The following is a 23,444-nucleotide window of genomic DNA, read 5'->3' on the forward strand; positions in this document are numbered from 1 at the left end:
GCAATGTTAAGAAAAAAATTGGTTTATGCTTATAAAAATGGATGAAGTTATCTAAATGATCCATTGAGTGCCCATTTTAATTACATAGATGGAAGGATTACAAGAGGACAGTATTTTATGTCTACCCGCTGCTTACTGTGAGGTCAGTTCTTCAAATTTTTATTACTAGAATCTTACATAAACCTTTTGAGTTAAATTTCATTTCCAAATATACAAAGGGAAGTTTGTGGGCCATGGTCGTCTTTATTCATTGTGTATTTTGTTTCTTTTCTGTTGTGTTTTTTGTTTTGTTTTCTTTGCGTTGTGTTTTCGTTTTGTTTTATTTACCTTCAAAAGAGAATGTCTGTCTGTATGCAATAGTGTATGTGTGGATATACATACACACCGCATATATATCTATATACACATGACTTTATGAATAAAGAATGTGTGACTACTTACATATAGATACTCTTAAGTTTTATCTGTTAAACTTTAAAATATCTGAGTTACATCTCATAAATTGTGGTTGGTTTTGGGCACTTTTCTTTGAAAATACTTTCCTTTAAGATAAGGCAAATGAAATAGCTTTTATGGTAAGGTGTTGTTTTTTTTTTTTTTTCCCATCTCCATTCTCTTTCTAGCGTGCAATGATGCGCTTCTCAGAGTTGGAGATGAAAGAAAGAGAAGGTGGCCACCCAGCAACCAAAGACTCCGAGATGTGCAAATTCAGCCCAGCCGACTGGGAAAGGTTGAAAGGAAATCAGGACAAAAAGCCAAAGTCGGTCGCCCTGGAGGAGTCCATTGCCGACCAGAACGAAAGTGAGAGATGTAAGTAAACCTGAGCAGTTTGCTGTGTTGGCGTCTACTCGGAGAAATGGGCTGCTTTTGCCATGCATGGAGTGAAGGGCCGACTGTCCTTATGAATGGTGGCAACCAGAAATGAGGCGTCTGTGAAAGACAGTTTCCTGGGACACATCTTTTTTTCCAAAGAAGCACTGGTTCTAGAGCTGATAACAGTCCAATGTAACACAATGTAGCAGAGGTATGACAGTAGCAAATTTGGTACAGGGACAGGTTGTATTTTGTAGCAGTGGAATGACACTTCCCAGCCATCTCCTGCCCCACCCCTGTGGTGACAGTCTGATGTGGAATGGAGAGTCCTTATATTCTCCCTCCAAAGGCATAGATGTTGTTGAAGTAGAATGAACATAGAACATAGAATGAAGTAGAATGAAGTCACCATAAAGAAGAGCATGATGATTTACCATAGGGGGTGGGGGAGAATTGGAGAATTGGCCACAGAATCCAAGACAGCCTGGCATGCATTAGGGGGCTCTTCTCACCGGACAGAGGGCAACTTGCATTTTGGAGGGGAAGTGATGTGAAGAGAAAGCTAGTATCTTCCTCAGGACACTCCCTTTGGTTCTTACAGCAGGTCCCGTCCCCACCGCTCCCCCAACCAACAGGGTTGACTTTGGGATTTGCCCAGGAGTCTTCCAGGGTGGTAAGGTGTGTCGGTAGCTTTTTTAAATGTGCAAGCTTGAAGCTTTAGGTCTGCTTGCAACATGAGAAACCTCATTGGGCGAAGGGGAATTAGGGTGTCTGGGTGAACTAACTGGAGGAGTGGGTGCAAAGTCCTCCTGAGACAGGACACTTGAAAGTGTTGGGTATGTTTGAGAGCTCCCCACCATGGGCCATCGGAGGTTTGACATTCACAACGCAGTTCATTGGTGCCCGACACAGTTTGGGAAGAATGTGTGATCAGGGAGAGTGTGCTTCTTGCTACTTGGAGCACACACCCCTCCCTCCACTTCCAGCTCATCCCTGGGAGCAGACTAAGGCCACCTGCCAGGATCCTGGGTAAGCTAAACCAGGACTGATTTGTTGTAAGTCATTGCTGAAGAAGGTAGTTTCTGTTGCTAGTAGGTGGTGGCCTTACTCAAGTGACAGGGACTCAATGTACCTGAAGTTGTTCACTCTTCCTCGAAGGGTGGCTACAGGGCGGCGGCAAGTCCAAGCCACTCTTGGGTGAAGTGGCAAAGAAAGCCTTGCCCCTCCCTGATGATTGCTGCCAACTCGCAGCCCCCCTTCTGAGTTGCCTCAACACCAGCTCTTGGGAAGGTTGTCAGAGGGACCTGGGAGAAGTGGGCAAGGCCGAGTTGAGGGGGAAGGTGCTTCTAAGAGAGGGAATGCCATACATGAGAATCCCTCTTTGTTCTGAGTAGATGGCTGGGGGCCTGGAGGAAGGGACAGGAACTTAGCCAGCTTCCAGCCTTCTTGCCCTTGCTCTGGTTTTTGAGTAACGTGGCCAGACCCTCCATTCACATCTGAGTAACTCGGTGTGGCTAATGGGGAGCAGGGCTCGAGCCCCACATGATTTAGAAAGGCCTCCCTTTCCCCTTCTGTAAGTCCCTCCAAGCTTCGTACCAACAGGCTGGTTCTTGGAGCACCCGGGGCCTCGCAAGCCATAAGTCACCACGTAGTGCTCCTCAGGTAATGAGCCATGGCAGGGAGAGCAGAAAAAGGGGTGGGGGAGGGTGAAGGCTCCTTTTTAAATACTGGGGCCAAGGAAGAGCTGGGGCACCATTGGTTTGTGGTTGATCGAGAGGAGAAACCTAGAGGAAACATTGTCCTTGCTGCTGCCACTGCCATCTCATCCAGGGGACAGCAGGCGCTGGATCCGTTCCGCTGCAAATTCACTGAGCCATCTCGGCCATCACGTCTCTCGTGGGTGTCATTGTGGCCCAGAGCCAAGCTGTGAGCATATGGAAACTGGGGTGGGGATTTGGGGCAGGCAGGGGTCACAAAGAGGGTAGAGGATGCCACCCCAAAGCCTTTCCCTTCCACTCCTGCAGCATCAGTAGCTTCTGAGATGGCAGGTGCTGCCTGTATGGCCTCAGCTGCCTGCATGTGGGTGCATCTTGTTGGGAGGGCTTGTTTAGGAAAACTGAATTAACTGGACAACACCGTGGTTAGGATTTTCATTGACTCTTAGTGATAGTATGGGTCGCTGAATTTTTCATTCAGAAATTGAAGGTTCATTAATAGGAATGATCAGTGGCATTTTGAAGACGGGGTAGGGAACACAGAGGTGTTGGGCTCTTCCTTTTTTTTTTTTGGTTTTTTTTTTTTGGTTTTTTGTTTTTTCAGCTTTATTAATTTTACTGATTGATTTACTTTTGTTGATACATATTAGATGTGCATATTAGCCCTTCCTTCTTGAATTTGGGTGTCTGTCTCCCTTGGCAGCTACTTGACTTGTGTGGACCTAGGACTCACTCAGTGGCAATGCCTGAGTGGGAGCTGGAGAAAGCATTGAGTGAAAATGAAAGGGTTTCATGGGACTTCTTGGCTCAGGAAACTTCTCTTCCAGGACAGCAGCCCCTATGTACTTTGTAAACTACTTTGAGTTTGGGCAGACAGATGACTACCAATGCCTGTGCTGGAGAGGGTAGAAGTTATAATATGGTTGGCCTCTGTTGGAGGTGATGTTACCTGCGAGGGAGTAGATGTCATGGGCAGTCCTCAAAAATTTCAGTCCTCTGCCATCTTGTTTAGGGCTTACTGGGCATGGTTATAACAGTGGTGAAGTTGCTTTGTTGCCGCGGTGACTTGTAAATGTTGCCATGGCGATGCTTCTATGAGGTATTGCAATGGCATAGCCATGGTAAATTATGGGATATATGTGCTGTGTCTTACAAGACCATGATGCAGGGAGCAAGTGGTAGACGGTATAGGACTCAACTGTGTTCACATCTGCCTAGATCTCATGACCAAAGGCACATGGCGTTCCACTCATAGAAGGGCTGTAAGTAACTGCAGTGGAAGAGGACCCTGATGGTTAGGACCCCTATCTATCCCTCCATCTCTGTCTATCCACCCATCTCCTTTGCCCTCAAGAGTAATTTCTGTGGGTACTGGTAAGAATAGCCCCATTTGAGGGAGGTCCAAGTGAAGTGTACAGGAAAGTGACATGATGGGCCCCCATAGCTGTTTGCCACGCATATCTTTGGCAGTCAAGGTGGGTGTTCTTCAGGATTATTACTGGCCCATGGAGGGAAACCCTAGCATAAGGTTTGGGGGCCTTCACTGAGCGGAATTGGGATGTTTGCATTGAGAGGCTCAGGGGTTGGAGGAAGGAAAATAGGCCTTGTTTGCAGAAAGATCCTCTTGAGAGCGGACAAGAAGCATCTACACTGTGTGTGAGCAGGCATGATTGCGGTGAACCCCAGATGCAGCAGTGGAGAGCTCCTGATAATAGTTCTGGACTATTCAGGAGGCAAAAGGGGGCCCTCTCTGGCTGAATGGGGAATGGTGGGGACTTGGAGGAAGCATGTGTGTTTCACATCCCTTGTCCTAGCCTGCTGGCCTCCCATGAATAGGGAGCAGAAGGTGGTGTGTGCAGGGGAGCCCTCCCCACCCGCACTGGGCAGCTTTTCTAGATGGGAAGCCCCAGAGAAGACAGATGGCAAGACCTCCCCATGTCAATGGGGGTGCTCCCTAGCAGAGCAACTAGGTCCCCAGTCAGTCACTGCCTGTTGATGCCAGTCTGTGAAATAAGTGATCACATGTCTTCTAGGTGGTTTTCTGTGGACAAAATATACTGGTAGTTTGGGCACAAGGCCAGGTAGGTGAAATATAAACTCATTTCACTATTAGGAAGTTTGCAGTGAAGGTCAAAACTCCAATGGAAAACTTTCTCCCTGAGAAAGATGCCTTAGACTTGGTTGAGATTGTTACAAATACAGGTGGCTGTGTGAGACCTGGAGTTCAAATGGAAGCTGTGGAAGTCAAATCCAAAGCACTAGGGTTGAGAGATTCTTAATCTGATGGGGGTTTGATGGGGGGTGTCTCTGGGAAGGGTGCCAAGACAGGGCAGTTCATTCTGGGTGGGGCCCCACACTGGCTAAGCTGCTGCCTCATTTTGACCCAGGAAGGCATGGTGACGTTACCCAGTCATTTCTGCTTTCAAACCACTTGGCTCGAACCGTCTCTCCTACCTAGAGGGAGGGGAAATGAGTACACTTTAAAAGTATAAAAGTACACTTTTAACCTTGACATGTGGCGCTTCGTAACGCAGTCTTTACATTTTTACATTGTACCCCCAGTTCCTCCCACAGGGCTTTCAGGGGCGGCTGATTGACCCCAGAAAGTCAAATGGTATATAACTAGGACAGTCAGTTCACGTCTTAAACTTTCATAAATATCAGGGCTAAAAATCAAGTTGGTCTGGGGATCTTAGCGGCCTTTTGTAAGTAATTTCTCCAGCCTTACCCTCTGCCCTGCCGCACCGTGTTTATGAAGCCCACCGGGGGAGGTGGCTTGCAGTAATAGTCCCACTTTACAACTCAAGGGGGCCAAACTGTAAAGTGACGCTGTTACTGCCAGAGTGGTTAAGAGACAGAGCAGCCCACACTCTTTGCATCCCCAGGCTAGGCTGAGCGCAGCAGTCACCACTTCTGCATAGTGTAAGGTTTGGGCAGCTTGTGTGTTTTCTTCTGCTGCTGCTGTGACAGAATACCACCTTGGCCAGGTTTTTGGGTGTCCATCCAGTGCCGGTTGTACCTACGGAGACCTGGGGTGGTATTCCGTGGTGGAGGCTTGGATGCCGAGTCCCAGGCCCAGCCATCCCTGTCCATACAGTGCTCTGTCGTGAGTGAGGATGAGGAGGAACGGTTGGGGACATTCTACCATTCCTTTGCAAGAATAGATGCAGCCCCATCTGTTCCCCCTTAGAACACCCTTGAAGAGGAGGTGAATGGGTCCTCACACCATTGAGAGCACAGGCTAGCCAACAACCCCGGTAAAGCTCACCCCCACAGCTGACTGCCGTGAACCGCTGGGAATGCCCCCGAGAGAAGCGGGTGAGCAGGGCTGGTCAGGAGTGGGAGTAATATTTGAAGTGGGTTGGGGAGAGGAAGAATGAGATCAGCGGATGAGGTGTGTGCTTATTTCATCTAGAAATTGACTTGTGTGCCTAGCTCAGAGTTACCAAGACACCAGACTCATAACCCTGGTGATGAGAGGGATCATTTCAGCGGGCCAAGGGCTGACACCTTAACCTCGCAGTGGTCATTAAGTAGTTATCGTTTATATTCATTGTGTATTAGAAAACTTGTGACCAGCAAAGCAGTTAATGAGCTATTTCTTGGGCTAGAGCAAAAGTAGGAAGTGATGTTGGGCTGAGGTGATTCAAGGAAAAGCCCCATGGCCCGTGATAGGCCAAGCACAGGGGTCCTGGAATGAGCGGTTTTGCAGGCGCTGGCCTGGCATGGGAAAGACACACCAACAATGAGGGGATGTCTGTAGATGCTTGCTTGTGACAGAGGGTGTGAAGAGGAGTGTCAGCTGGGATGGCCAGCATCCCCAAGGGGGTTCCCCTGTGTTGGACAGGAAATGAGAACAACCCAACCCATTGGTTTCACATCTGTGCATCCAGCAAATCGAGTTCTTTGAAGTTTTCTCTGAACTCGTGTATGTGTTAGGAAACCTTGCCTTTGGCTTTGCCAGGCCCCTCTTCCCAGCAGCCTAGGTCTGCCGGGATTCGCTGCCTCCCTCTGGCCTGGACTGTAGGCCCAGAGCCCCCCAGGAGTGAGGATCACTGCTGCCCATCAAGGACCTAGGCCTTCTTTCAACACTCTTGTCTCCTGTCCCTCTTCATCTCCCCGGTTGGCCTAGGTGAATATTGGTGTTATCCCTTTGATAGATGACATTTTGGGGATATTTGGTCGTTTTTATCCCATCAGCCTACCATTTGTTTCAAAATAATGACCTCAGTAGATGTTCCCATGAAGATTTTTAGGTCAGCCCCAGCTTGGTTGCATCTTCTGCTAAAAGGACTATAGTGCTTTAAAAAACCTAGCGTTGACGCCCCATCTTTCTTGGTTCCCTCTTGCCCCCAACCATAAGAAGGGAGAAGGAGAAAGTCACGAGTGTGACATGCATCTCACTCTGCTTTACTTGTGTTCAATGTACCCTTCCTCTGGAAAATTCTGTTTCTGAGGGTTTTGTGCTATGTGTGAGGACACCAGTCTCCAAAGAAGCAGCTGTCAATAGCCGATTACCTTGGGCACGGTGGTCCCACGTGCTCCCCAAATCCTGCCTTCTCATGGCGACCTTCGGGCTTCATTAATGCCCTCTTGTCTCCCCTCCCCCAGGCGAGTATAGTGTTGGAAACAAGCACCACGATCCTTTTGAAGCCCCAGAGGACAAAGATCTTTCTGCGGAGAAGTACTTTGTGGAGAGGCAGCCCGTGAGCGAGCCTCCCACAGACCAGGTGGCCTCGGACATGCCGCGCAGCCCCACCCTCCGGGTGGACAGGAAACGCAAAGTCTCAGGTGACAGCAGCCACACTGAGACCACTGCGGAGGAGGTGCCAGAGGACCCTCTGCTGAAAGCCAAACGCCGACGAGTCTCTAAAGGTGAGCCCTGTCCGCTTCGCCCGCCTACTGGGGGGTGGGCCTGTGCATGCGGCCACAGTGGATGGACAGGAGATGTGGATGTGCGGCGCGCTGCCCCTGTAGACAGAATCGGTGAGGGGAAGCCGTGGGCCGCAGCAGTGGAGCGGACCTCTCCATTCCCACACTGCCTCGTGAGATTCCCACCCTGGAGACCCCGGGGGGGGAGCCACCCACACCTCCCCTCCCCCAAAGCCAGAACCCGATGGCCAAAGACTATCAGGCCCCCTCCCAAAAGCAGAGACCAGTGACCACACACCCCCTCCCCCACCCTATTAGTGATGCGTAAGACAGTTTGTTCCCCCCCAGGGGGCTTTTTGATTAATTTGTAGTTATTTCTCCATTAGATGACTGGCCTGAGAGGGAAATGACAAACAGTTCCTCTAACCACTTAGAAGACCCACATTATAGTGAGCTGACCAACCTGAAGGTGTGCATTGAATTAACAGGGCTCCATCCTAAAAAACAACGCCACTTGCTGCACCTTAGAGAACGGTGGGAGCAGCAGGTGTCAGCAGCAGACGGCAAACCTGGCCGGCAAAGCAGGAAGGAAGTGACCCAGGCCACTCAGCCTGAGGCCATTCCTCAGGGGACTAACATCACTGAAGAGAAACCTGGCAGGAAAAGGGCAGAGGCCAAAGGCAACAGAAGCTGGTCGGAAGAGGCTCTCAAACCCAGTGACAATGAACAAGGTATGCAGGGGCCACCCCTTGAGTGTTCACCCTGCTCCTGGAGGGTGGGTCATCCACTCTCTGTAGGAATGGGCTTTTGAGGGGACCTTAGAAGGCCATAGCAATTGACTTCAAGGAGGATGTGGCAGGCAGGGAGTTCTCTCTTGATGTCCTTGCCTGTGGTTGTACAGGAAGGAAGTCTAAGCACCCTCATTCCAGCCTCAGGCTGTCTCCAGTCTCTGGGTCCTGAGCACCCAGACCCAGTGGGTAGGGGTCAGGAGAGCAGGAAGAGCTGGCTTCTATCCTCTCTTCCAGGCCCTTTGAAGCAACTTGCCACTTGGCGTTTTGTGGGTTAACTTAGGTGCCGTTTGAATGTGGTATAATTAAAACATTAATGCTTTGAAAACATAATTGGTATATCTTTAAAAACTGAAGCTGCTCCAGTGATCAGTGTTAACAATGGGCTTTTCTTCCTGCACTGGCTACAACTGTGTAACGCCCACTTCTTCTCCTGTCTCTCACCCACCCGCCACCCCATCACCCCCTCCGTATTTAGGCTTGCCTATGTTCTCCGGCTCTCCGCCCATGAAGAGTCTTTCATCCACCAGTGCAGGCGGCAAAAAGCAGGCTCAGCCAAGCTGCGCACCAGCCTCCAGGCCGCCTGCCAAACAGCAGAAAATTAAAGAAAACCAGAAGACAGATGTGCTGTGTGCAGACGAAGAAGAGGATTGCCAGGCTGCCTCCCTGCTGCAGAAATACACCGACAACAGTGAGAAGCCATCCGGGAAGAGACTGTGCAAAACCAAACACTTGATCCCTCAGGAGCCCAGGCGGGGATTGCCACTGACAGGGGAATACTACGTGGAGAATGCCGATGGCAAGGTACCTCTTGACCCCGGCTTCCCTCTAGGGCCTGTGCGAGCACATCCCCGCCTGCCTGCCTGCTTCCCAGCTTGTGGGGACAAAGCTTTCCTTTTCCTGGACTCCTCCCCCATACCACACGTCACTCCCCTGTCCTAGAGGAGCATGTCTTCTGGGTGGCAGTGAAGTTTCAGACTAGTAAGAATGAAACCCCTTCCCCTAAACTCTCCTTTGGCAGGCACCCCCCAACCCACCAAAAAAGATAAGGAGTAAAGTGCCTCTCTCCACGTAGGTTTGTCACGTGGAGGGGAGGAGGGGAAGCAGCGGCTGTTAGAAGGACATGGGCTTAACCGTGTGCGCTGCCTGGTTTTATGATAGGTGACTGTCCGGAGATTCAGAAAGCGGCCGGAGCCCAGTTCGGACTATGATCTGTCACCAGCCAAGCAGGAGCCAAAGCCTTTCGACCGCTTGCAGCAACTGCTACCGGCCTCCCAGTCTACACAGCTGCCATGCTCAAGTTCCCCTCAGGAGACCACCCAGTCTCGCCCGATGCCACCGGAAGCACGGAGACTTATTGTCAATAAGAACGCTGGCGAGACCCTTCTGCAGCGGGCAGCCAGGCTTGGCTATGAGGTGTGTCCCTGTGGGCGCTCCCCGGGGCTGTGGGCTGGGGGGTGGGGCCCGCGGGCTGCGGTGGTCAAGGGGAGGGACACGGAGAGCAGAGCTCAGCCCCCTCCGCATTAGGGGGCAGGGCCGGTGCTCCAGCAGGATGTTTGTGTTAGCCCCACTCTCGCTGCTGTCTCTTTGGTGGCTTGTTCAGTCGCGGTGTGGAAAGAAAGGCCTCTCTGATGTTCAGTTCGTGTTCAGGCAGGTAGGCTGCTGCTGCATCCTCCAGTCTCGCTCACTTATCTCTGATATAAAATCTGACACAACCCAGGGCTTGGCGACTGGGGGAATTTTAATGAGCCCTTTTGGATTCTGATTAGCAAGGGGGAGAGAAGTTACTAGCTCTATCTTGGACTGTTTGTACTGTTTCAGGTGGAGGGGTGGCCGTGTAGGGGGAGTAGGCAGGAAGTAGCTGTGCAGGTCACAGAGATGGGGGGGTGGGGCAGACCTAAGGTCTCTTTCTGATAGAGGGGGTACAGTAGCCTCAGGGCTGAGGGCTCTGGAGGAGGGACTGAGATTTTTCCCTCAACTCACTGCTTCTCCCCAGGCCCCGTGCCCATCCTCCTCCCAGCATGGTCCATGACAATGATAGCTTACATTAACAGAGCCCCTAAGATCCAGAGTAACTCATTTCACCTTTTCATCGTCTGTGTGCGGTAGTAACTAATATTATTCCCGCTTTCAGATGAGGAAACTGAGTCCCAGAGATGTTACATGATTTGAACAGATAATCCAGCAGCCTGCCTCCAAAGCCCAGTCTCCCCCCATCCCGCCAAACTCGGCTCCTCTCCAGGACTGGCTCCCATTGGAATCATGCTTTTCACAGTTCAAAACCTACGTCTGCCCCTGTGCATCTCCCCACCACACACTTGTCAGTTGAGATTGTGATGTAATAGCCCACAAGGCAAAGACTTTTTTTTTATGCTGGCGTCAGCTCTCTAGGAGTCGTGGTAAAAATAAAATGCGGTTCAGCAGGCTGAGTGTGAAGTGTGGAGAAGCACTCGGGCGACAGGATCCATGCCGGCCCATGCTCAGCTGTGGGCTCCCGGAATTCAGCCAGAGCCCAGGCTCGCGCACCTTAACCAGGCTGCAGTCTGCTGTGCCTTGAGCCTTTCCTGATGGGGTGACCCAGCTGCCAGTCTCCCTTTGACCCAGAGCCCACTCTGGGGCATGATTGTGTGGGTGGGAACTGGGATGCCGGCTCACACCTGTGGGATGGTCCTTTGAAGCACTAGCTGGGTATTTTTGGTTGTATGTGCCTTTGTCTGTTCATACCAACTTGTTTCTTTTTGGTATCTCTGGATTGTCTTTGAGAGAACTCTTTAGAAGGATTTGGAGATTAGCTCAGTTACTTGCAGATTAAACCCAAGTGGCAGCCAGTTGTTTTTGCATAAGCTGAGAGCAGCAGCACCTATGAGGACAGGGTAGATGCAGCGTGCCAGGCAGGGCCACTCATTCCTACACATGGTTGAGAAAATGGACTTGTGCTTCCAGCAAACACCAGAGGTAAGGGAGGGCTCCAGGGCAGCAAACTCCCTGACCATGGGTGGTGCTGTGGGGGCGGTAGGGCTCCTGGCCTGGTCTTTGATCTTGGCTTCATTTCTGCCAGTCTCACCTTTCTGAGCCCAGATGCTTCAAGAGACCCTTGTGGGTGCTCTAAGGAACAGTTTCCATTTTGGTGGTTTTCCTATGGCAGGTGGGTCTGAGGCCTGGACTAAGGAACACTGATCCATGCTTTCTTAGGCTACCAGGCCTTTGGTGCAAGAAGCCTTGAGAATGTTTATGGAAGGACAACTTTTCCGCTTCAAATGTAAATGTCATTATAGAACTTTCTCAGGTCATCAGTTTTAATGCTGAATGTTTTAATTACTAGATAAAAGCTTTCAACTTTGAGTTCAACTTTCTGGGATTTATTTAGTCAGAAATTACAATGTTAGGATGATAGTCCATTCAGATGTGGCAGTGTAAACCCTTTAAAATAAAAGAATAGTTTGCTTAACAGGATAAGGTGCGGTATGAAGGCACAGCTTTGGGAGGGGTTTCCCAAAACCCCTCTTTATCATTGTTGTCTTCTGCTTAGCTAAAAAGATACCATATGCAATAAAAAGGCTGCTCAAGCTTTGTTTTCTCTTAAGCTGGTTCTTGAGGTTTAGAAACACCCTCTCTTTTCAGATCTGTAATAGACCACCTGAAAGGCCAGTTACAGTTGAACCTTTGCCTGTCTGTTCTTAGGCTAAAATGCCAATGTGGAACCGCGTGCGTGTGCATTTAGTGGTGATGGTTAAATTTTCTATGAATCGAATAAATCATGTTTTTAAAAAAGTTAATGAGGCATTTAATTAATTAACAATGTCAGGTTTATGGCCTTTATGGTTACATTTTGCGGTTAATGGCATTCAGCTTATAGCTGCTTAACAGAGAATTGTCCAACAAAAACAGTTTGATTTTGTTTGGGAATGGGCGGGCTGCCCTTCAAACACTCCCATTTCCAGCGTGGAGAATAAACCAAGTAATGTATTGGGTAGACAGACTTCTCTGGCTTCTTCATTCTCTCTGTTGGTGACAGCAGTTGCCACCCATTTAAGATCCCATCACCCTCCCATCTAGGAGAGTGTCATTAGTCTGCCTGACCCCAACAGAAATGTGCAAGGGATGCTGGTCATGGCTGGATTGCAGCCTTCTAGCCAGGGCCCTTGACTGGGCCTTTGGAAACTTCCCAGCCGACCCGTTGCCAAAAGACCTGAGTTACAGGTCTAATATTTTGTGTTAATTGAATTTGGGGCCTAACCTGTCTGGGCCTCAGTTTCCTTAAGTGTTGAATGAGAATCATAACCACTTTTCCTTCCTGAGATCTCACAGGTCACTGTGGGATATGACATACACATTTGGGAACATCAGAAGTGTTATGGTGGCCAATGGCAAAACGTCTGACCGGGTTGTTGGTTTACTGTTGCTTTGCCTGCCATTCTCCAGGGTAACAGTTACTTACCCTTCAGCCTCGACATCTTTCACTTCTAGGTTCCCTCAAATCAGCCCTAGTAGTGATGAAGGTTTCCAGGTGAAGGCCATAATTGTCAGAGCAAATAAACCCTGGGTTGATAGGACACCAGGCCAGCTGCCGGGATCCGGGTAGATTGATCTGTGCACAGCAGTTGGTGGCGCTTAGAGCTGATCCCTGAGTCACATGACAGGGCCTCTCCCTGGCTGGGCACACAACTCATTAGCTTGCAGCCGTCCACTCGAGTCTGGCTAGTGAGGGCCTCCTAAAAGAGCAGCAGCTTCATGCGGTATCCTGGATACCAGTGCTCGGGGCAGGTGGCCTGGGAGCTCAGAGGATTGTGGGCTTTCTGGCAGGTGAGGGCCTGAAGCAAGAGACGCTTCTGTGGGCATGCCTTCTCTCTTCCTCCCGTTGATTTGGAATGGAGCTGCTGCAGTGGCCTGAAGCGACAGGGTGTGGGTGGCCAGGGTTATCAGCGTGCAGCCTTAGGTTCACAGGGGGAGCATCTAGAACATTCTAGTTAGTGTTCAAGTGAGTGATCACCTTTGACTGATGTGTCCTAGAAAGGGCATAAAAGAATTTTCAGAACTCACCTTACGTTTATGGGTGGCTCAAATGCTGCCTATTTTAGGTTACGGATGAGTTACTTAAGAGTTGTCACAAAGGAGAGCCTGCTATGACCCATCGAGCTCCCCCCTTGCCAAGTAGAATGTGTGTTGGGCTACCCCACATGTTCTGGCTTTCCCTCTAGTCTTCAGAACCTGACAGCTCTCTGCTGGCCATGACTGCTAGGAAAACAGTGTAACCTGTTGTCTGCTGGCAGATACTGTTCCATGTGTTTGAACACTTTCTTAATGAAACATGGACTACATTACTGCTTTGCTTACTGGGAGCGGTTCATTTTAATGTATTAACACGCCAAAGAAGTGAGATTAATAACAGTGATTCTCATGCAGACTGTTGATGCGGAACACGTTCTGCAAAGGGGGAAGGGTAGGATCGTCTTACTTCGTTCTTGAAATGTGTAGGTTGTGGTAAGTGGTGTATTAGATTCCTGTCATTAACTTAAGTAAATATGAAAATATATTGATTCAGCCCCAAGTGGGGCAGAGAGTGAAGCAAAAAGAGGGTGGGGTTATTGGAAGCATTGATGTCATTTGTTGATGATGTGTATGATACCAACAGAAGCACTGCCTCCCAGGCTCCGACTCTGGGTCTTTCCAAGGGGCATGAGGACCAGCCTAAACTCTTGCACATCCTCCTCTCTGTGAAGTTGAGAAATGTTCTCCAGCTCATTTAATTGTTCATTATGCCTTGATTGGCCTTGCTTTTATCTAAGCTTGTGTCGCCATCCACTACTACCTATTGGATGAATCGATTGAGTGAGGATGTCCTTGAACTTATTCATGCGTCGTCTGAAACATTAGCAGCCAAATCCCTCTGTACTCACTGTGCCAGGCACTGAGCTAAGGGCTTGTGTGGGTCTTTAATTAGTTTCTTAGCAGCCCCTGGTAGGCTCTGTCACTCTCCTCCGGAGGAGGAAAGGAAGCTTTGGAGAATTCAGAGCATAACTTGCCCAGGGCCAGGCAGCTGGGCAACAGACCTCTAAATGATGCTGTCCCTGTCATCAGGCGCTTCGCACATGTGTTTGCCCCTCGCCAAGACATCCACAGCCTGCCCGAGAGGTAGTGGCTTCTCAGGCCTGAAGGTGTATGTCTTTGAAAGCTACAGAGAGGTCCACTTTACAAGGTCATCGTGCAGTGATCTGATGGCATTCCTCCCTCCCCTCCCCTCCCCGCCCCACAGGAAGTGGTCCTGTACTGCTTGGAGAACAAGATTTGTGACGTAAATCATCGGGACAACGCAGGTTACTGCGCCCTGCATGAAGCTTGTGCCAGGGGCTGGCTCAACATTGTGCGACACCTCCTTGAATATGGCGCTGATGTCAACTGCAGTGCCCAGGATGGAACCAGGTCAGTGATGTGTCTTGTTCTCAGCCTGGCTCTGCTGAGACCAAGCTTCCCTACCTGTGCGGTGGCGGTTCTCAGGGTATGCGGGAAATTCCAGGAGGAAAGACAGAGGGCGACTGCAAGCACACTGACCACTGGGTCCTCTAGAATTGAATGCAGCAGACCTTTCTGGCAAATGTAGATGTAAAGCTCCCAATTTTGGTCAGTCCTATAATGTTCCTATGAACCAAAGCTTCTGAAAATGTTGAGGCCTGCGAGAATAATTGGGGGTGTTGCCCTTTAAGACCCTGGACTCTTCATCACCATCTATGAAGTCACTGTATTTAAAATATATTTGAGCCGAAAGTACCAGGAGTACACACACAGGGCCAGCTGCCCCTCCGCTGGTTCAGCAGGACCTGCCATTGCCACCCACGTTCCCAGCCGTGGCCCTCACCCTGTCCTTGACCCTGGTTTATTGGTCAGAGACCCAGGTCTGAGTCAGCCCGAACATCTTCCTGGTTGTGTGAGTGGGATGCTGCCACGAGGCTGGGCACTGGGGGTTTCCTGAAGGTGACAGAAATAGCCAAACGGAAATGTATTTGGTCTTTCACACTTTGCAAATAGCATTCCCTCAGATTGGGCAGAGACCCATCTTCTCCCCGCCAACCCCAACCCCCAGCTCCATGGACACAGGTAGGAGGCCTCTGTACCCTGCTGAGAACACACCCCACCAGGCCTGTTTCTTCTCCCGACTGTTCCCTTGGCTTCTGGGCCAGAGGTTGATCACTGATCTGTGTGAGGTCCTGGGATCAGGCTTTCAGGAGAGTCTCTGCTAATCTCTTCGCATCTAGTTTCTTTTAAAAACAGAGGTGGGTTTTTTGTTTTTTGTTTTTTGTTTTTAATCGTGTGACAATTGCTTGTTGTATTGGCTTCCATGATGATGGGATCTCTTTTTTCCCCTGTAAGTTACCTTCACATGGTCCATGACTACTTAAATTTGTTGAAAATGTTTTCATTTTGGGCTTGACTTCCTTCTTAGGCCTTGGATTAAGATAGGGTTTGCAGGCCGGGTGCGGTGGCTCACGCCTGTAATCCCAGCACTTTGGGAGGCCGAGGCGGGTGGATCACGAGGTCAGGAGATCGAGACCATCCTGGCTAACATGGTGAAACCCCGTCTCTACAAAAATACAAAAAATGAGCCGGGTGTGGTGGCGGGCGCCTGTAGTCCCAACTGCTGGGGAGGCTGAGGCAGGAGAATGTTGTGAACCCAGGAAGCGGAGCTTGCAGTGAGTCGAGATCGTGCCACTGCACTCCAGCCTGGGCGACAGAGCGAGACTCTATCTCAGGGAAAAAAAAAAAAAAAGATAGGGTTTGCAGCTGGGCAGTGGCTCTCTTGCCTGTAATCCCAGCACTTCGGAGGCCAAGGCAGGAGGATCACTTGAGCCTAGGAGTTCAAGACCGGCCTGGAAAACGTAGTAAGACCCCGTCCCTACAGAAAATAGAAACATTAACCAGGTGTGGTAGCACGCGCCTATAGTCCCAGCTACTGAGGAGGCTGAGGCAGAAGGATCACTTGAGCCCAGGAGATCGAGGCTGCAGTGAGCCATGATCCACCCCACTGCACTCCAGCCTGGGCAATGGAGTGAGACCCTGTCCACCCCCGCCTCCCTAACCTCCTCTCCCCACCAAAAAAGATAGATTTGGGTTTGAGATTTAGGCCTGAAATAGTCTCTTCATCTGCCCTGTAAAGGGTTAGTCATCAAAATAACAGTGATTCATTGCTTGACCTTGAGCCAGTCACTGTAGCTCAGTTTCCCTATCTGTGCAGTGGCGGTGACTGTGCACACCTCTTGGATGAAATATTGTTCTTAGGAGGCTCAGTACACAAGGTACACATGCACCCAGCTTTGCCTGTTGCTGTTAAAGGAGACAGCTGCTTTATAAGCAAGTGTGGCTTGTGTGAGCATAATTCTATTGCGCCTCTCTTCCTAGGCCTCTGCACGATGCTGTTGAGAACGATCACTTGGAAATTGTCCGACTACTTCTCTCTTACGGTGCTGACCCCACCTTGGCTACGTACTCAGGTAGAACCATCATGAAAATGACCCACAGTGAACTTATGGAAAAGTTCTTAACAGGTATGACAAAGTTCAAGAAATGGTCTTATTCAAAAATTAGATGGTAACTCGATACAATAGATGATTGGAATTTGACTAGGCAGAAATCACAAAGGCCAAAACTGTAAAGGAGAGCAGCCGAGTGTTTGAACTTTTGTGTGGTTTGACTTTATTCTAGTGAAGCTAAGTCATCTATTCACCCTAATGTTTTAAAAGATTTCCTAAAGTTATTCTCATTTTCCACACATGCATTCTTAACTTAGGTATGGCTCATAGGATTACATCCTGAGTCTGGGAAAAATGACTCAAACCTTCCATACATGAAATTATTTGGACAGGTTTATGGTGTTAGGTCATCAGATAACCCATTACTTAAGCCCCGGGCATGACAAAATCCCTAAAGCAGAAGCACAAGGTTTTCATGAGTGTCAGGCACCTGCATTTAAATTCCTTATCAGGCACTTCCTGCCAAAGAATGCCACTAACTCACTGGTGACCCGCCCTTGTTTACCTTAAATTACGCTCACTTGTTGAAAGAAGCAGCTTAGTTAGGCTATCAAAGAAGAGATACATAAGTAGGCTGGACACAGTTGGCTCACGCCTGTAATCCCCGCACTTTGGGAGACCTAGGCAGGCGGATCACCCAAGATCAGGAGTTCCAGACCAACCTGGCCAACATGGTAAAACCCTGTCTCTACTAAAAATACAAAAATTAGCTGGGCATGGTAGTGGTGGGCGCCTCTAGTCCCAGCTTGGGAGGCTGAGGCAGGAGAATCCCTTGAACCCGGGAGGTGGAGGCTGCAGTGAGCCGAGATCGTGCCACTGCACTCCAGCCTGGGCAACAGAGCGAGACTCTGTCCAGAAAACAAAAGAGATACATAAGTGTAATGCTACTTTATTTTGCTGAGAAAGAGGAAGACAGGAAATGACCTGCCAGCCTGTCATGAATTTATAGGAAAAAATGCCACGTGGCTCTGCCATCATTTTGTTCTCGGCAGTAGGTTTTATCTTGTTTTTTTATTTTTCTCTCTCTCCAGATTATTTAAATGACCTACAGGGTCGCAGTGATGATGACACCAGTGGCACTTGGGACTTCTATGGCAGCTCTGTTTGTGGTAAGCTGCATTGTTTGCTCTAGTTCAGTAGGAGGTGAACAAGTTCAAGTCCATTTCTGTCTGGTATGGGTGAGGGAAAGCCGGTGGTGGGCACTGGAAGCAGGACTCACTTGGGAAAGAATCTTGTTAAAGTCCTTGTTGTTGTTGACAACTGTGGGCATCGTGCTGTGTAGTTTACTGATTCCTTCCTCTCTTATTTGCCCTCCATTAGAACCAGATGATGAAAGTGGCTATGATGTTTTAGCCAACCCCCCAGGACCAGAAGACCAGGATGATGATGACGATGCCTATAGCGATGTGTTTGAATTTGAATTTTCAGAGACCCCCCTCTTACCATGTTATAACGTCCAAGTATCTGTGGCTCAGGGGTGAGCATGGCTATCATGTGGTTGAAAACTAGCTGAGGTGACAGGAGTTAGAAATGCCCTTTAAGCAGATGAGGGTGGGTGGGTGAGTGAACTCCTTAACTGTCCATGAACCTCACACAATGCAGTAGATATTTTCCAGAAAGGGTACACATCAGCTTCCTTATACCCAGTGTGGTGAGGGGTGGGGCACAGCATGGTATAAACCTGCCTTCGTCACTAACACCAAGGCTTGTCACTCCCCAGAGAAGTGGGTGACTGGAACTTTATGGAAGGGTCAGCACCTCGAATACTTCAATCCTTAGACACTTTGAGAAGGTGTCCTCCATAGGACTCCCTGCAACAGGCCACTATAGAATGTTTTGAGATGTACTGGACTACACTGATAAAACACCTTGTGTAAGGTTAGGACAATCATTGTACATGACACTTAGGATATTGGTGTGTCATCAGATTTAGTTAATCTCCTCTGCCCCCTATGGTTGAGCCCCTATATGCCAGTGACCAGTCGCTTTGGGTGTACTTGTCAAGAGACTGCTCTGCTGTGTGTTGACAGAGCTGCTTGATGAGTAACATCCTCTTCAGCCCCAAAGCTATAAACATGTATGCCATTACAAACAGTGATGGAAATCACAAAGTATGGTAGGTTGTATGCAAGGAATGTAATACTTTCCTTCTCCAAAGTGTCACTCCCAAAACAATGGAAGGATGGGAGTGGACATGCCTGAATGGAAAGGAGAGACAGCCTTGTGTGTTTATAATGCTGTTAGTGAGGGTCTGAAGAGAGAAGAGATCAAAGAAGTGGGGATACAGACTTACTCCCCCAGTGACTGTTGATAACAGGGCACTTGGATAGGCTTGACCCGAGTTGTGGTCACAGCTGAATGAACAGGACTTTACCACCAGAAAGGGGAGAAATGGGGCTTATTCAGATGGTCCTCCCTAGATGGACAGATGAGTCCAGAGTTCCTACTGCTAGAAGTAGTTACTCTCCCTCACCTTAAAAAAGAATGGCGATCAGAGAGTAGGTATGGTGAGAAATGAGGAGTGGGAGCAGAATGAAAGGACATAGCTAGAGGCTGGTCCAGTCGGGCTGGTAGTTAATATTGGGAGCATTTTTCATTTTACTGAAAACTCAAAGCATTTTCCTTTCTGTTTTGTAGGCCGCGAAACTGGCTACTGCTTTCAGATGTCCTTAAGAAATTGAAAATGTCCTCTCGCATATTTCGCTGCAATTTTCCAAACGTGGAAATTGTCACCATTGCAGAGGCAGAATTTTATCGGCAGGTTTCTGCAAGTCTCTTGTTCTCTTGCTCCAAAGACCTGGAAGCCTTCAACCCTGAAAGTAAGGAGCTGTTAGATCTGGTGGAATTCACGAACGAAATTCAGACTCTGCTGGGCTCCTCTGTAGAGTGGCTCCACCCCAGTGATCTGGTCTCAGACAACTACTGGTGAGCAAGCCAGACCCACCGTGTACAGTGTGTTATAGTGTTAATCCTTGTGCATATGTGTCATAATACGACTATTTCTGTAAAGAAAGGACACTATTACATATGAAAATATCTCTTCTTTATATAAGAGAAATTACTCCAGTCAGAAGGACTTAGAAACATGTTTTTTTCCTTTTAAACTTTTAAGTCAGTTTTTATGAAGTTGTTATAATGTTTCTTTACTTTTCAGTGCACACATGCTTTGGGATATGTTTGTTTTTACTTGGAACATTTGTTTCTTTTCTTTTTTAAGGAGAAAAAAAATGAGTAAAAGAAGCTCCACACTTTGACTTAATTTCATACAAAGCTCTGATGACAGAGGCCATGACTGTGTAGAGTGGTCAGAACTGTGTGGTTGGTTTGAGGGAGCGAATTTGGGGAAGGCACTTGGTGATATAACTTTGTTTTGTTTACAGAGTACCTGCTCGGGCCAGGTATATGCTATTGGATGTAATCCAGTAGTGTGTAATATAAATTCAAACCATATCCACACACAACAACTAATTGTATGAAACTTTTATATCCTAATTTAAAAGCTGTGAAATTAGTTTTCACGCATCAAACCGGATTGTTTATATGTTTAAACATTTTATGCTCTTATTTAAAGAAGACTTTGAGCTATTTTTTTCTGTACCCTGTAAAATATTGAAAACTAACATAATATGTTGAGGTTGCTCGGAAATGTACATAAAACTAAAATTTTCTGAATCGTGTGTTTATGTTTGAAATCTGTGTTTTAACTTTGTAAGTAAATTCTCTGCCTTTGTATTTATATTTTACAAAAATTTTCTTAAAAGGCAATAAAACTGTTGAGGAAAGGAGAAAATTGAAGTACCTTGTGTCCTATGTATTCCTAAAGCATTATTGTTGTCCCTGATTCTTCTTAAATGGTGCTGGTGATGTATTCCCTATAGGTAACTTTAGAGCAATTTATAGTCTCTAGAAACCAAAGCGGACTGGAGGGTTTTGGAGGAATTATACTCAGAATATAATTTGGGGTCCTATTCTGAAAGCCCAATTCTTGGACATATTCCTGTCTCTTAGAACCTTCTCTTTCCTGTCTTCCTTTGATGCTTATGGAGGCTTTTGCATTGCCTTTGGCCTTGACCTATTTCAGTCCCACGTCATGGCCAACTCTCTAGGAGTGTTTTTTCTGAAACTAGGCATTTGTTATGTCACTTCTGCAGCCCTTCTGTTGCATGGCCTGAGAGTCAAGGCCTATAGAGCCAAACTTTCCTCTGTTCTTGACTTTTCCCAGCAGTATCTGCATTGGGCACTATCAGTTGGCCCTTGATTGCCATCTCACTTGCTTTTGTGCCTGTCCTTCACTATAGAGGCTAGAAAGCTGAAAACTACTCGACTCCCTTGCAGCTAGCTTTCTGAGTGCATATTCAGTTTGGAAGGCAGCATGAGGTAGGGGCACCTTCCTACTACAGTGGCTGTGGATAAGAAAATTTGAAGAGACATGCCAGCCGGTTGGAATGACTGACCAGCATTCCAGTGTCTGGTTTTCAGCTTCGTGGGTGATGAGATACAGTAGTGGTTGTGGCAGTGGCAGCTTTCTAATTCTTGGATGACAGCCTCAGCAGATTGTTCCTGAACCCTGTGGATCCAGAGTTGTCCCTGACTCCTATTCCCCCAGCCCTTCCAAAGACCTATTCATCTGGGTACTTTTGTCAAATCCATTTGTGCACCGAATGCCCTCAGTGCTTTCTGATCCTGCATGGAACACTAGGACCGCGAAAGCAGAGGAAAAAGGCTGTCAGGACACTGTATTTGTCAGGCCAGCAAACACTGTGGCCCAACAGGAAAAGTGAGGCATTGTTGGGAATGAAGAAATTCCATGTGAGGAATGCAAGAGTCCTTTTCAGGGGAATGTTGGCTACAAATGAAGTTTGAAGTGTATCCTGAAGGCAAAAGGCAGCCTACCATCTTATTTACTAATTTTTCTGATAATAGAAAATGTATACCTTTTTATTTAAAAAGTCCAATCATGTCAGAAATAGACATGTTTCCTATTATCCCCTCCCCTCCCCCACTCATGTTAACCACTATTAACAGTTTGCTTAATTTTTGTTTTATAGGAAGTCCCCTCAAAAAGCAGAGGGGAGTGTTGAAGTGAAAAAAACAGATAACAAGACCAGAAAAACAGATAACAAGACCAGTAAAACAGACCTGTAGAAATGATTTAAGCAAAAGAGGACTGGTAAACCTGAACTACCATCAAAGCTACGAGAGATCCTACACACCCAGATTTAAAAGATAATAAAAACTTGAGGGCATCTGGCTCTTTGTATTGGGGTTGGAGGCAAAGGGAGAGCCCAAGGCCAACTGAGGTTTCCATCTTGGATGAAGGTCATTCTGTTAATTAAGCTAGGAAAACAGGTGAGAGCCACAAGATTAGGGTGTGCAGAAGAAGCAGCTTGGTGCAGGAGACATTTAAGGCTGTGGTTCATGCAGTTGGAGGAGCTAGTAGACAGAACAGTTAGTGCAAGAACTGTCAGGGTGGTTGGAAACATGGACGTAGAACTCACTGGGGGTATAGATGAGATCCCCATGGCTGAGAAAGGTTTGGATGAAAAGCAATGCCCCACCCCTGCTTAGGAACTCTCCATGGGTAATAGAGCTCACCGTGAACATAGAGTAGGCCACAGATATGGACCAGATCACACTCCACAGGGAGAGGGACGCATCACCAGAAGGCAGGGGAGCTTATTGTGTGTTGAGAGGAACTCAGTATGGGTATTTCAAATGCTCTCCACAGGTTTGGAGCAATCATGATCCAAGATCACCTCGGGCGTTGAAGAGCTCTCCACAGGTGAAGATGTTAAGACAGGTATAAGTGAGATCCCACTGCAGGTAGAGAGGCCATTCCAGTAGAACTCCTGGAGGGAAGGGAGCTCACTGTGGGTGTAGAAGACACCACAGGTATAGATGAGATCGTATTGGCCGTATAGAAACACCATGGGTTTAGAAGAGCTCACCAGAGGTACAGAGCAGACCTTTATAGGCCCTCACTTGGGCGTCCAGGAACCCACCAGCAGCGTAGAAGGGTTTCCATGAAGGTCAACGTGAGTGCAATGGAGCTCACCACGGGTAGACAGCAGAAGTGGTTCATTCCAGTTCTGAAGGTGTCCCTTAGGATCAGGACATGCTTTCCTTTGCCCTGTCCTCCCTCTTCATGGCTAGAATGTGGCTGTTCTAGTTATACCTGTCACAACCTACTGTCAAGAACCAGGGGCTTCCTGCAGGAATGATTGACCCGAGTCTATGGCAGAGAACATACAAGGTGAGTGAGCCTAGCCAGTACTGTGACAGACTGGCTCCATATGGCCCCTGGGGTGATAAGAAGGACCCAGCATTACCTCTACAGTATTATAGAAAATGTGCCAGTCTGGGCAACGTGACGATACCCCATCTCTAGTAAAAATAAAAATTAGCCAGCCATGGTGGCACATGCCCATAGTACCAGCTACTGGGGAGGCTGAGCTGGGAGAATCTTTTGTGCCTGGGAGATCAAGGCTACAATGAACCATGATCAAGCTACTGCACTCCAGCCTGGGCCACAGAGTGAGACCCTGTCTCAAAAAAAGAAAAAAAAGGCCGGGCGCGGTGGCTCAAGCCTGTAATCCCAGCACTTTGGGAGGCCGAGACGGGCGGATCACGAGGTCAGGAGATCGAGACCATCCTGGCTAACACAGTGAAACCCCGTCTCTACTAAAAATACAAAAAAAACTAGCCGGGCGTGGTGGCGGGTGCCTGTAGTCCCA

General features: G+C 48.3%; 1 protein-coding gene across 13 annotated transcripts in view; it reads left to right on the forward strand.

The window, feature by feature from the left end:
- The window catches only part of LOC105499838 (BCL6 corepressor), a 129,502-nt gene extending 106,599 nt beyond the window's left edge, over positions 1–22,903 (forward strand). For 5 of the 13 annotated variants that reach the window (XM_011772652.3, XM_011772668.3, XM_011772660.3 and 2 more), the window contains exons 5-16: positions 89–142; positions 624–810; positions 7,140–7,403; positions 7,787–8,131; positions 8,667–8,992; positions 9,350–9,604; positions 14,442–14,608; positions 16,580–16,725; positions 17,742–17,819; positions 18,031–18,187; positions 19,348–19,635; positions 21,759–22,903. In XM_011772652.3, the coding sequence (XP_011770954.1) occupies positions 89–142; positions 624–810; positions 7,140–7,403; positions 7,787–8,131; positions 8,667–8,992; positions 9,350–9,604; positions 14,442–14,608; positions 16,580–16,725; positions 17,742–17,819; positions 18,031–18,187; positions 19,348–19,635; positions 21,759–21,855 (2,364 nt within the window). In that variant the 3' untranslated portion in view covers positions 21,856–22,903. Of the gene's footprint in view, positions 1–88; positions 143–623; positions 811–7,139; positions 7,404–7,786; positions 8,132–8,666; positions 8,993–9,349; positions 9,605–14,441; positions 14,609–16,579; positions 16,726–17,741; positions 17,820–18,030; positions 18,188–19,347; positions 20,506–21,758 lie in introns of those variants that run through there. The other 8 variants (XM_011772733.3, XM_011772723.3, XM_011772745.3 and 5 more) reach the window with 6 other exon arrangements.
- The last annotated feature ends 541 nt before the right edge of the window (positions 22,904–23,444 follow it).

This window comes from Macaca nemestrina, chromosome X, assembly GCF_043159975.1.
Source record: "Macaca nemestrina isolate mMacNem1 chromosome X, mMacNem.hap1, whole genome shotgun sequence".
Lineage (NCBI taxonomy): Eukaryota > Metazoa > Chordata > Mammalia > Primates > Cercopithecidae > Macaca > Macaca nemestrina.